Genomic DNA, 14,100 nt, shown 5'->3' on the forward strand with positions numbered 1-14,100 from the left:
TGCCCTGTTCTGAGACAATTGCAATTTTCATAAGTCCCTCTTTGTGGCACCTGACCACATGACTGAACATTAGTCCAGGTGCGACAAAAAATGATTATTATGGACAGACTTCTCCCTATCTTAGCTACTGTTGTATCAATATGTTTTGAACATGACAGTTTACAATCCAGGGTTACTCCAAGCAGTTTATTCACCTCAACTAGTTGAGGTTGAGGGTTTAGTGAATGATTTGTCCCACATACAAAGACTCACTGGCTTTACTCAAAGCCAGTGGCATGTCATTAGTAAAGACTGAAAAAAGTAAGGGGCCTAGACAGCTGCCCTGGGGAATTCCTGATTCTACCTGGATTATGTTGGATAGGTTTCCATTAAAGAACACCCTATGTGTTCTGTTAGACAGGTAACTCTTTATCCACAATATAGCAGGGGGTGTAAAGCCATAACACATACAGTGCATTTGGAAAGGATTCAGACCCCTTGACTCAATCTACACACAATACCCCATAATGACAAAGGAAAAACAGAATATTAGAAATTTGAGCAAAAACGGAAATATGACATTTACATAAGTATTCAGACCCTTTCCTCAGTACTTTGTTGAAGCACCTTTGGCAGCGATTACAGCCTTGAGTCTTCTTGGGTATGACGCTACAAGCTTGGCACACCTGAATTTGGGGAGTTTCTCCCATTCTTCTCTGCAGATCCTCTCAAGCTCTGTCAGGTTGGATAGGGAGCGTTCAGAGACTTGTCCCGAAGCCACTCATGCGTTGTCTTGGCAGTGTGCTTAGGGTTGTTGTACTGTTGGACATTAAACCTTCGCCCCAGTCTGAGGTCCTCAGTGCTCTGGAGCAGGTTTTCATCAAGGATCTCTCTGTACTTTGCTCCGTTCTTCTTTCCCTCAATCCTGACTAGTCTCCCAGTCCCTGCTGCTGAAAAACATCCCCACAGCATGATGCTGCCACAACCATGCTTCACCTTAGGGATGGTGCCAGGTTTCCTCCAGACATGACGCTTGGCATTCAGGCCAAAGAGTTCAATCTTGGTTTCATCAGACCAGAGAATCTTGTCTCAATGTCTTTGAGTGGCCCAGACAGAGCCCAGACTTGAACCCGATCGAACATCTCTGGAGAGACCTGAAAATAGCTGTGCAGCGACGCTCCCCAATCAACCTGACAGAGCTTGAGAGGATCTGCAGAGAAGAATGGGAGAAACTCCCCAAATACAGGTGTGCCAAGCTTGTAGAGTCATACACAAGAAGACTCAAGGCTGTAATCTATGCCAAAGGTGCTTCAATAAAGTCTGAATACTTATGTAAATATGATACGATTTCCGTTTGTAAAAAAATATTTAAAAACCTGTTTTTGCTTTGTCATTATGGGGTATTGCGTGTAGATTGATGAGTAAAAAAAACAATTTAATCAATTTTAGAATAAGGCTGTAACGTAACAAAATGTGGAAAAAGTCAAGGGGTCTGAATACTTTCCGAATGCACTGTATGTCAATCTGCTCCGAACCTCTCGCAATCACTCCCGTTCGCTTAGCAGCATGCCGCTGCCTTCGGTTTCCACGACTTGTGACATTGGGACCTGCGCTGATTGGAACACTCTTATTACTGTTCTCCGCCTACTTTACTACAGGATAGCGGAGGAGAAGCAGATGGAGACTACTTCCTTGGCAGGCACGTTCCAGGTAGCACAGGCCATTCGGATAGGGACAGATGACAAGGCAGGGAAACATCCATTAGGCCCGAGCGGCGTCCTGCCATAGGAGTGGAGAACGAGAAAATTCTCATTTGCGTTTTTACATAAGTTTGCGCATAATTGATATTTGTTTTCTAAGCATAGCCAACTCATTCCTGTAGTCCTCCGCTAGCAAACAATTGCCGCATTGGAACTCTGGATTGTCAATACATATGGAATAGGGTGTCATTTGGGACACAGACTTTCCTTGTTGCTGTCAAAAAAACACCCATTATTTTACTCTGCCATTGGCATGAGACGCATATCTTAACAGACGCGGTCGAAAGCGGCGCCGATAACCACAAGCTCAAAATGACAGCACTGTCGTGTTCCATGAAGTGTCATCATGGATGTGTCAATTCCGTGGAATATAAAGGACACCCCAAATACTCATTTCATGCTTGCTATATGTGATGTTTTAGTTGTCAGCCAAAGTAGCTGCATAGCAGTCAGCGGTCCACACGTGGCCAGACCCTTCAACAGAAAACCTCACATTGGTGAATCATAAATCAGCATGTTGTTATCTTTTCCGCAGCCTTATTTCCTTCAGCAGCTCAGAAATAATGGATGTGCTGCTCACTGATGCCATGTCTGTCGTTCACATTTTGCACTTCCCTTGGCCCGTATTCACAACACGTCACAGAGTGCTGATCTAGGATCAGTTTCGCCTTGTAAAGCACAGTGAATAAAATTACATAGATGGGGGACCAGCACTCCTACTCTGAGACACTTTATGGATATGGGCCCTAGACTCCAGCCTAGGCCTCCCTCTCTCCCTCCCGCCAGTGTGTTTTAATATGTGTGGAGAACACAGGTGACTGGGCTCTGGCCCACTGTGGTCAATTAAAGGGACTTAAGGATGGCGAGAATAGGCGCGTGGCATGGGGAGGAAATTAAGTGCTGCGTCGCCGTCGTGCTTTGTGTGCTCCTTGCTCCCCCAAGAGATGATTAGGCACTAGGCAGGCAGAAGTGAGAGGGGGGTGGGGGTGAGATGGAAGAGGCAAAGAAAGGGATGGATGGGAGAGAGAGTTTGCGAGAGAGATTAAGACAAGACACAGAAGGTTTGAGAGAGGGGGACGGCTATGGCGAGAGGGAGGAATAAAGACAGCTAGGTAGAGTGAAGGAGGCTTTCTGAGAGAAGGAGAGGTAGTGAGAGAGCAAAAATAATAGCGGGAGGTAGAGTGGGAGCGGTAGAGAGGGAACGGTAGAGCAAGAAATAAATGAGTAATAAGACGGACCAGAGCGAGTGCAGTCAGTTCTGCGTTTCAAATGCCACCCTATTCCCTATATAGTGCACTACTTTTGACCAGAGCCCTGTGGGCCCTGTTCAAAAATAGTGCACTATATAGGAAATAGGTTGCGATTTGGGATGTAGTAAGTCAGCGGCTGGCTTCAAAGCTGGTGTTTGAGTGGCCGGATATTGAAGCCCAGTTAATGAGACTCCACTTCTCCCTTTCTCCTTCCCTCATCCTCTCCTTTTCCCTACATTCTCCTCTCCCTCTCTCCCACATGATCCGATAAGACGCAAATTCCCCAAATTACACAGAGGTCATCATCACGAGTGGGGTTCATTTGCCTTCCCTGGGTAATAGTGGCAATAGACGACGGAGAGCGATGGTGCCGCCAGCCTAATGGTCTTGTCAGAGCGTTACATATGCATTCTGTCAAAGTTGGCTGAGGGAGAAAATAGCCTTCAAATGTTAAATTGGTTCTAACAATGTCCCCCTGAAGGGTACAATATCTTATTTCTATAGAGTGGAGGGGTATTTGGCACGACTGCGGAGGAGGAAAGAAAGAAAGGAGGTACAATTTTCCTCTAGTACTGTTCGCACCCGTATTCGACAGCTTGTACACTGAGAAATAATGGTACCAATATAGCATAACTTTGCTCACTCGCTCAAAGGGAGTATAAACAAAGGCTTTCTCTCCCTCTCCCTTCATTTAATTAAAATGATAACTCAACACACAGACACTTCAGATTTGTAAGCAGAAACAATTGGGGTGCAATTTTTTACATCAGCCAACTGCCTCAAAACAATGGCATTTCGATTCCCCTTGTAACCCTTGCCGATGCAGTAAAAGTTATCGTCAATAGAATTACACATGATTTATTTGAAGAGAAAGCTTTTTTTTTTCTTCTTCTATTGAGCCATGTCTCCATTTAGAGAGCAATGTCTCCATAAAACATCAGATTTGTTCAATACTTTTGTGTTGTATAATGGTACGTCGGAGTGACTTCCAAATTTTCTCTACCTGCGTCACAAGCCATCTTGTTAAGGTAGTCAAGCACAAAATGAACTCATTCATCTCTGTTTCAAGAAGAAGCCTGTGCTGGAATGCTTGTGGGAGTTAAACGGTAAAAAACGGTGAAGGAATGCTGAACTATTTTGTTGCTATGACTACTTTTTTATTTTGTTAAGATGACTGCTTTAGTTGAATGGAGTTACCTCAGTGGTGATGCTTAGCCTGTTATGGCAAGCCAAAAAGTACATGGACAATGTAGTGCGATAACTACAGTGCATTCGGAAAGTATTCAGACCCCTTGACTTTTTCCACATTTAGTTACATTACAGCCTTCTTCTAAAAAAAAAATGTATCATCAATCTACACACAATACCCCATAATGACAAAGCAAAAACAGGTTTTTAGAAATTTTTGCAAATGTATTACAAATAAAACAGCTATTTTCAGGTCTCTCCAGAGATGTTCGATCGGGTTCAAGTCCGGGCTCTGGCTGGGCCACTCAAGGACATTCAAAGACTTGTCCTGAATCCACTCCTGCGTTGTCTTGGCTGTGAGCTTAGGGTCGTTGTCCTGTTGATAGGTGAACCTTCGCCCCAGTCTGAGGTCCTGAGCGCTCTGGAGCAGGTTTTCATCAAGGATCTCTGTGTACTTTGCTCCGTTCATCTTTCCCTCGATCCTGACAAGTCTCCCAGTCCCTGCCACTGAAAAACAACCCCATATCATGATGCTGCCACCACCATGCTTCACCGTAGGGATGGTGCTAGGTTTCCTCCAGACGTGACACTTGACATTCAGGCCAAAGAGTTCAATCTTGGTTTCATCAGACCAGATAATCTTGTGAAAAGAAGGTAGTCTGTACAGAACAAATATTCCAAAACATGTATCCTGTTTGGAAAAAGGTACTAAAGTACTTTTTTTGTCCTGAATACAAAGCATTGTTTGGGGCAAATCCAACACATCACTGAGTACCACTCTTCATATTTTCAAGCATGGTGGTAGCTGCATCATGTTATGGATATGCTCGTCATCGGCAAGGGCTAGGGAGTTCTCAAAACAAAAAAAAGACCCAAAAAAAAGGAATAGAGCTAAGCACAGGCAAAATCATAGAGGAAAACCTTGTTCAGTCTGTTTTCCAACAGACACTGGGAGACAAATCCACCTTTCACCAGGACAATAACCTAAAACTCAAGGCCAAATATACACTGAAGTTGCTTACCAAGACAACATTGAATGTTCCTGAGTGGCCTAGTTACAGTTTTGACTTATCCCCCTAGAGTCGATGTCCGCGCCCCCGTGGAAATCTAACTAGCAAAATAAAATAATTCCCATAGAAATCTGTCAGTTTAAGATAGAGATATGTTTTTTTGCATTGGATGTGTCTCAATCAACCGCATCTGCGGTGAAAGGTGACAGAGCTAGAGCGGTGTTTGTAAGACCACGAGACATCCCAAAAACCGGTCTTCTCACAAAATCGTCTGTAGCATCTGACAGGTTATGACCCCTCTATGGAAAGATGAGACGCTCATGAACACAACGATTTTGGGACTCACATCTTGGAACTCGTCTGAAGTCAGTACAGCTGATCTGCCAACTTCTGTCTGTAGCATCCGAACAGTTTGGGCTACACACTTATATGACCCCTCTGACTCTCACGAACACGTACATGTTGGCTGTTTTGCTCTACGATGCCCACAGGCTTCACAAGACTCGTCCGAAGGTCCCCCGGTACCAGTTGAAAAAAATGAATGGAAGTATATAAACTCAGCAAAAAAAGAAACGTCCTCTCACTGTCAACTGCGTTTATTTTCAGCAAACTTAACATGTGTAAATATTTGTATGAACATAAGATTCAACAACTGAGACAAACTGAACAAGTTCCACAGACATGTGACTAATATAAATTGAATAATGTGTCCCTGAACAAAGGGGGGTCAAAATCAAAAGTAACTGTCAGTATCTGGTGTGGCCACCAGCTGCATTAAGTACTGCAGTGCATCCCGTCCTCATGGACTGCACCAGATTTGCCAGTTCTTGCTTTGAGATGTTACCCCACTCTTCCACCAAGACACCTGCAAGTTCCTGGACATTTCTGGGGGGAATGGCCCTAGCCCTCACCCTCCGATCCAACAGGTCCCAGACGTGCTCAATGGGCTTGAGATCCGGGCTCTTCGCTGGCCATGGCAAAACACTGACATTCCTGTCTTGCAGGAAATCACGCACAGAACGAGCAGTATGGCTGGTGGCACTGTCATGCTGGAGGGTCATGTCAGAATGAGCCTGCAGGAAGGGTACCACATGAGGGAGGAGGATGTCTTCCCTGTAACGTACAGCGTTGAGATTGCCTGCAATGACAACAAGCTCAGTCCGATGATGCTGTGACAAACCGCCCCAGACCATGACGGACCCTCCACCTCCAAATCAATCCCGCTCCAGAGTACAGGCCTCGGTGTAACGCTCATTCCTTTGACGATAAACGCGAATCCGACCATCACCCCTGGTGAGACAAAACCGTGACTCGTCAGTGAAGAGCACTTTTTGCCAGTCCTGTCTGGTCCAGCGACGGTGGGTTTGTGCCCATAGGTGACGTTGTTGCCGGTGATGTCTGGTGAGGACCTGCCTTACAACAGGCCTACAAGCCCTCAGTCTAGCCTCTCTCAGCCTATTGCAGACAGTCTGAGCACTGATGGAGGGATTGTGCATTCCTGGTGTAACACATTGTTGTTGCCATCCTGTACCTGTCCCGCAGGTGTGATGTTCGGATATATCGATCCTGTGCAGGTGTTGTTACACGTGGTCTGCCACTGCGAGGACGATCAGCTGTCCGTCCTGTCTCCCTGTAGCGCTGTCTTAGGCGTCTCACAGTACGGACATTGCAATTTATTGTCCTGGCCACATCTGCAGTCCTCATGCCTCCTTGCAGCATGCCTAAGGCACGTTCACGCAGATGAGCAGGGACCCTGGGCATCTTTCTTTTGGTGTTTTTCAGAGTCAGTATAAAGGCCTCTTTAGTGTCCTAAGTTTTCATGACTGTGACCTTAATTGCCTACCGTCAGTAAGCTGTTAGTGTCTTAACGACCGTTCCACAGGTGCATGTTCATTAATTAATTATGGTTCATTGAACAAGCATGGGAAACAGTGTTTAAACCCTTTACAATGAAGATCTGTGAAGTTATTTGGAATTTTACGAATTATCTTTGAAAGACAGGGTCCTGAAAAAGGGACGTTTCTTTTTTTGCTGAGTTTATATGGAGACTGTTTAGTGGCCAAAATGTTGCCAGCATGTTATGTAGCTTACCAAGTGGATTATTTTCCTTTTCACTCTCAGTCGCTTAGTTGCCTAGGCCTACTCCCGACCAAAAGCTTCTGACTCAATGAATGTGATTTTGTTTCACTGAATCTCCGTCTGTATATTTGGTTAATTCTCTGGCTGGGCAAATAAGAGGAAGTGGTATAGCTCATCTATTTGTTTGCACATCTATCATTGATCAGAAACGTTTAGCATGCAATAGGCTAATGTAGCCTAAATCAAGTGTAGGCCATTATTTTGCTAGATCACATAAAGCCCACGGAGGTTGTGAAATACAAACGCAAGACTCACATGCTTTTGAAAATATAGATTGTTATTATTTTCCATCGGTATCATGATGAAGATACTCTCAATGTAAGACCCTACGCCTGCTCCCTAACAAAGCGGAGCAAGGGAAGGAAAGAGATTAAACGTGGATCAAAAAAGCATGGGCTTGACTTCGGCTGTTTGAAAATATAACTTTTTTTTATATGACAGCGGTTCCATTTTATTCTGTTATATTTTATTATATTCTTAGCCTTCTATAAAATATATTTGTGTTGACTGTGATCAGGATAGCCTAAGTGTGTCTTTATTAATGAACAAAATAACTATTGATTTCAGGTGTCCCCTTCGTTTGAATAGGCGTTGACGCCCTTGGTCGCAGGGTTGGCTGACTAGCCTTACCTGATGAGGATAATCTTGACCTTGGATGAAGCGCTCTTAATGATGGCTGAGGCGTTCAGGTGGCTGCGGCCATACAGGACCTGGTTGTTGATCTGATGGGAGGAGAGAAGCAGAGAGTTTAACTACAATCAGTGTCATGTTCATTATGGCACAACGTAACAAAACGTTTTCAACAGAAAACTATGATTTCTTATTGGATAAGGGATGGATTTAATTTCTTTATCTCTTTGACAAACACACAGCAACATAAACACACAAATATGCATGAACACATGCAGGTATATACAAATACACCCTGTAAGCAAATACACACGTGTGCAGCAAACAAACACCCCACACAGTAATCCTCTTGATGGCAACGATGAAGACATGATGATGCCTCCGCTCAAGTGTGACAACAGTGTTTAGTGGCAGCAGCCGTTAGCACATGATTACTGATGTGGGCACACACACACACCCCCACCCCTAATTGAGACAGACGTTACTGAAAGGTCATTGAGCTCGCCTGCTAGCCCCTACAATCCACACTTGCCTGCTACTCAAATGAGCACATTCTGTCGTATCCGCTACTTCTAAATGTTAAATCAATAGGCAATTCAGCACTGTGCAGATACACAGATACAAATGGCCAGGCCACAGCCCCAACACCTTGCTTTGGTGGAATAGCACATATCCTGACTGGGGCTTAGAGACACGGTATGCCTTGTTTGTGAGGGTTTTAGTGTGGGGTGACAGTATCAGTGTTCATCAGTGAGGGAGTGTACGTGCGTGTGTGTGTGTGTGCATTTCTGCCTATGACGAACTATGTGTGTGTATTTATGTCTGTGTGTGTGTGTGTAATGTGTGTACCAGCCTGTGACTGTGTGTTTCTCTGTATTTACAGTACAGTGCCTTCAGAAAGTATTCAGACCCCTTGACTTTTTCCACATTTTGTTACGTTACGTTACGCCTTATTCTAAAATTGACTAAATTGTTTATTTTCCTCATCAATCTACACACAATACTCCATAATGACAATGCAAAAACAGGTTTTTATAAATTGTTGCTAATTCATAAAAAACAACAGTATTCAGACCCTTTACTCAGTACTTTGTTAAAGCACCTTTGGCAGTGACTACAGCCTTGATTCTTCTTGGGTATGACGCTACAAGCTTGGCACACCTGTATTTGGGGAGTTTCTCCCATTCTTCTCTGCAGATCCTCTCAAGCTCTGGCAGGTTGGATGGGGAGCGTTGCTGCACAGCTATTTTCAGGTCTCTCCAGAGATGTTCGATCGGATTCAAGTCCGGGCTCTGGCTGGGCCACTCAAGGACATTCAGAGACTTGTCCCGATGCCACTCCTGCGTTGTCATGGCTGTGTGCTTAGGGTTGGCTGTGTGCTTAGGGTCATTGTCCTGTTGGAAGGTGAATCTTCGCCCCAGTCTGAGGTCCTGAGTGCTCTGGAGCAGGTTTTCATCAAGGATCTCTGTACTTTGCTCCATTAATCTTTCCCTCGATCCAGACTAGTCTCCCAGTCCCTGCCGCTGAAAAACATCCCCACAGCATGATGCTGCCACCACCATGCTTCACCGTAGGGATGGTGTCAGGTTTCCTCCAGACGTGACACTTGGCATTAAGGCCAAAGAGTTCAATCTTGGTTTCATCAGACCAGAGAATCTTGTTTCTCATGGTCTGAGAGTCCTTAGGTGCCTTTTGGCAAACACCAAGCGGGCTGTCATGTGCCTTTTACTGAAGAGTGGCTTCCGTCTGGCCACTCTACCATAAAGGCCTGATTGGTGGAGTGCTGCAGAGATGGTTGTCCTTCTGGAAGGTTCTCCCATCTCCACACAGGAACTCTAGAGCTCTGTCAGAGTGACCATCGGGTTCTTGGTCACCTCCCTGACCAAGGCCCTTCTCCCCCGATTGCTCAGTTTGGTCGGGCTGCCAGCTCTAGGAAGAGTCTTGGTGGTTCCAAACTTCTTCCATTTAAGAATGGATGGAGGCCACTGTGTTCACCTCATGGCTTGGTTTTTGCTCTGACATGCACTGTCAACTGTGGGACCTTATATAGACAGGTGTGTGCCTTTCCAAATCATGTCCAATCAATAGAATTTACCACAGGTGGACTCCAATCAAGTTGTAGAAACAAGAATGATCAATGGAAACAGGATGCACCTGAGCTCAACTTCGAGTCTCATAGCAAAGGGTCTGAATAATTATGAAAAATAAGGTATCTCTGTTTTTTATTTGTAATAAATTTGCAAAAATGTCTAACAACCTGTTTTCGCTTTGTCATTAAGGGTATTGTGTGTAGATTGCTGAGGATTTATATTTATTTAATCAATTTTAGAATAAGGCTGTAACGTAACAAAATGTGGAGAAAGTCTGAATTGTTTCCGAAGGCACTGTGTGTATGTGCGCATCAGCCTGAGACTGCTTGTGTGTGTCTGTGTGTGTGTGTGTGTGTGTGTGTGTGTGTGTGTGCATATGCCTGTGTGTTGCAGTGGGTCGGGTCTCCCTCCCTCCGCTGCCGCTACTTGTGGCAGGCCACATACATTTTTTATGGTGGCAGTGACATTGTTGTAATGAGCAGCGCTAGCATGACAGAGAGGGTGGGAAGAATGGAGAGAAAAAAAACAGAGGGCTGATGGAGGGAGGAGAAAGTGATATGATGGAATGAAGAAAGAAAAGGAAGAGGTCAAAATAACAGACTAAGGTAAGCTGACAACACGTCAGCTCCAATTCAGGCTCTTCCATGTTAGTATCAATGTTTGTGGAAGATCATCTAAGACAAGCGTTTAGAAACCGACAAACACTACAGCTCCAAACTGACACATTTATAATTCATTGCATTCATTAGACGCTTACTCTGCCAGTCCCAGAGCTCAAACCCAGCAACGACTCTAATCAAACCATAAGAATGAATCACATCTATTTTGCATGGCTATTCCCTGCTTAGATTCATTAGTAGTAGGTCCACACTCAAAAAGGAGACTTTCAAAGTTATTTTCATTAATTGAGGCAACAAGAGCAAATGCTTTCGGAATCTTCCCAGAAAGACAGAAAGGAAGAGAGACGAAAGAGCAAGAAAAGAAGACAAACTGAAAAGTGGAGAAACAGATACAGTATAAGAAAGTATAGAGGCAATTTTTTTTGCGTTAACCACTTGGGCAGCTTTTGCCCTGTCATTTCTTTGAGGCAAAAACGCACACAGCCTATTCGCACACGCACCTACACCATTGTGTTTTGTTGTGATGGATTCTGTGGCCTGAGAGGAGCACTGGCCTCAGCATCAACAGTGACAGAGATGGAGCCATTTCATTTCCTCCCTCAAGGGCTCAACAGGATTAGACTATTACAGGGAAGGAAGGAAGTGGGAGGGAGAGAGGGTGGGAGGCGAGAGAGCGAGGGAGAGAAAGAAAGGGCTGTGACGTACACAAAAGAAATAATGCATGCGCAGGGGATGGGAGAGAGAAAGAGGGAAGGAAGAGAGGGAAAGGACAAGGGCAGACTATCCAACATGGCCGCTTACACTACCTTGTCCACCTAATCAACCCCTGCAATTGGCTCATCTGTGCGTGACTGTCTTTTCACACACGTGTGTGAATGTGTGTGAGAGAATATGCATGTGTGAGTTCGCACTGGTGTGTGTGTGTGTGTGTGTGTGGCCCCCCTCACCTCCAGCAGCTCGTCCCCAACACGGATGCTTCCGTTTTTGGCGGCGGGGCCCCCGGGACTGATGCCCACCACGAATATGCTGAGGCAGGAGCGGTCGCGGTTGCCTGCCAGACTCAGGCCCAGGCCCTGGCGCTCTTTGTCCAGCTCCACACACAGCAGCTCCCCGCACAGCTCCCCATAGCGCAGCCTGATCCGCTCTGAGGGAGAGAGAAGGCAGAGGAAGAGAGACAGGTGGTCATTTCTAATGCTGTGTTTCAGTGTTGTAGAAAGTTTTAGGGGAAAGATCACACCAGCAAACCATTTATCTAGACTTACACTAGAAAAGGTCTTAAAGGCAATTGTCCTGACTGAATTCTTGACATACATCCGTAGGCGGCGCGCCAGGAATACCCTGGCCTGTTCCATTATACATGAGTGCAATTATTATAATTACCATATCTCCCAACTGTCTGAGGAGGCACGGGCTGCCTCCAATACACAGAGGAACATGTTCATCTCTGCTCTCTAGCTAAAGTCTAAGCTTTGCTTTCCAGTTTTATAATGCTAGCTAGTTCCGCTAGTTTCTCTCTATCGCTTAGAGCAAAAAGTAATTGCATGCAATGCAATAATCCCTATTGTTGCAGTATTTAAAACTCGCTCTGGATGTACCATTGCATTAGCCTGGGTCCCAGTCTGTTTGTGTCATCATGTTACTCCATCTCATGCCAAACATGTCAGGTTTGGAATGGCACGGAGTTGACATTATAGCACAAACAGGGAGCAGGCTACCATTGCATTCCATCTATTCATGTGTGTTGAGGTCTGGGAAAAATACAGTGGCTGTCATGGAAACTAATCAAATCTTCTGCTTTCTTATCAAACAGCCCTGTGCACGTACGCTGCGCGCGTGTGTGTGTGTGTGTGTGTGGGTAGAAAGAGGGCAGAGAAAACATCTTCAATGGAAACTTGGTCCTGCTGCAACACCTTTAAAGGGGCAATAAGCAGTTGCTACATCCATTTTTGGATTTATAAATTAATTATATGTATCCATTGATACTTTAAGAATCTAACTTATAAATGCCTCATGAGCTTAGTTCACTTGCATCCATATCTCTGTCTATGAATTTTAGAGTGGTTACATTTCTCCAGCCCCGTCCCTCAGCTTTTCACCGTACCAGGGGCGGGGAGGCTGCTTTGTTATTGTTTCTACTTCTGATTACCGCTTTAAAAAGAGGCAACCACAGAGAAAGAGGTGTTTACTTCTCATGCTCAGCATTTCATTCAATTTCAAACATTTCGAGGGGCATTTTTTTATGAAAAAGCACACGCCAAGCCAAACATCTACTCTCTCACACATACACTAAAATACATGTAACTGCAATCATCGTAAATGATTACTTGATACACACACCCTGTGCACCTATGTTGTGTGTGTGAGAGTAGGGAAGAGAGAAGGGAATTTGGTCCTGCTGCCACACCTTGAAAAAGCCACCCACTCCAGAGCCAACTTTATAGCACACCGATTCCGCCGTCCAACTCACATCATTTATCAAATCACCCAATCGTCCATTCAGCAAACAGGTACACACAGGTCATTATTTGGCTGAGACAAATGGGATGGATGCTTCCCAAACCACAATGGTATTTAGCCCTCCCAACAATAACAAGCCAACATTATTCCAACGTTTTGATGGATGGCTGGGTTTTATGACCCTGCTCACAAAACTCTTCACCTTGCATAATGCCGTCAGGCCCTATGACATGATGCACGCTTAAATATCCCCCCTTCCTCTCCTCCCTCTTTCTGTTTATTTCTGCCCAGCCCAGCGTAGTGTTTCACTCCTGTTTTGATTAAAACCCTGCAGCTGTCACACAGTAAACATGAAGGGGGCAGGAGAGGGAGAGAAAAGAGAGAGGAGGTAGAGAGAACAAGCGGGAGGGATGGTATCCATGACCTTTCTGAGGCGGCCCTCAATGTTTTTATTTTCTATTTCTTTTTTAAGGCGGAGAGACATGGAAAGAGCGAAAGAGAGAGGGAAGGAGGAAGGAGAGAGCGAGCAAGAGGGGAAGAAAGAGATCCTGGGAGGGAGAGAGATTTTCATTCCCGTCACGCCGTGAGAAGAGTCATTAAAAGCCCAAAGAGGTCCATAAATTCCAACCGATAAAAAGGAGGGGGAGAGAATCACTCCATGAGCGTGGAGGGGGGGGAACAAGGGAAAAGAGGAAGAGAGTGACCTTAGAGGTAGCAACTGGGATGGGTTGAGAAATTGAGAAAAGTAGGAAGCGAAAGAGAGGAAAAGAGAGGGTGGGTGGATGGGTTGAGAGGGAGAAAGGAGAGAAACTAAGGGGGGAAATAAAGGAAGAGATAGGAGAAATTGGATGGGTTGATAAAGGGAAGATAGGACAGGAGAGGCAGAGAAATGTCTCAAGAGAGGTAGCAAGATAGAGACGCGGCTAGAGAGAAAATGAGGATATGAAAATAGAGGTGTGAAGTGCAGGGATCTGGTC

General features: G+C 45.1%; 1 protein-coding gene across 1 annotated transcript in view; it reads right to left on the reverse strand.

The window, feature by feature from the left end:
- LOC311130999 (inaD-like protein) overlaps positions 1-14,100 on the reverse strand; it is a gene marked incomplete at its 5' end in the record, with an annotated part of 117,251 nt that overhangs the window by 22,627 nt on the left and 80,524 nt on the right. Inside the window, 2 exons of the mRNA XM_084163833.1 lie at positions 7,957-8,048; positions 11,614-11,810. Of these exons, the coding sequence (XP_084019959.1) occupies positions 7,957-8,048; positions 11,614-11,810 (289 nt within the window). The remainder of the gene's footprint in view (positions 1-7,956; positions 8,049-11,613; positions 11,811-14,100) is intronic.

The sequence above is a fragment of the Coregonus lavaretus genome (assembly GCF_964263955.1).
Source record: "Coregonus lavaretus genome assembly, chromosome: 6".
NCBI lineage: Eukaryota > Metazoa > Chordata > Actinopteri > Salmoniformes > Salmonidae > Coregonus > Coregonus lavaretus.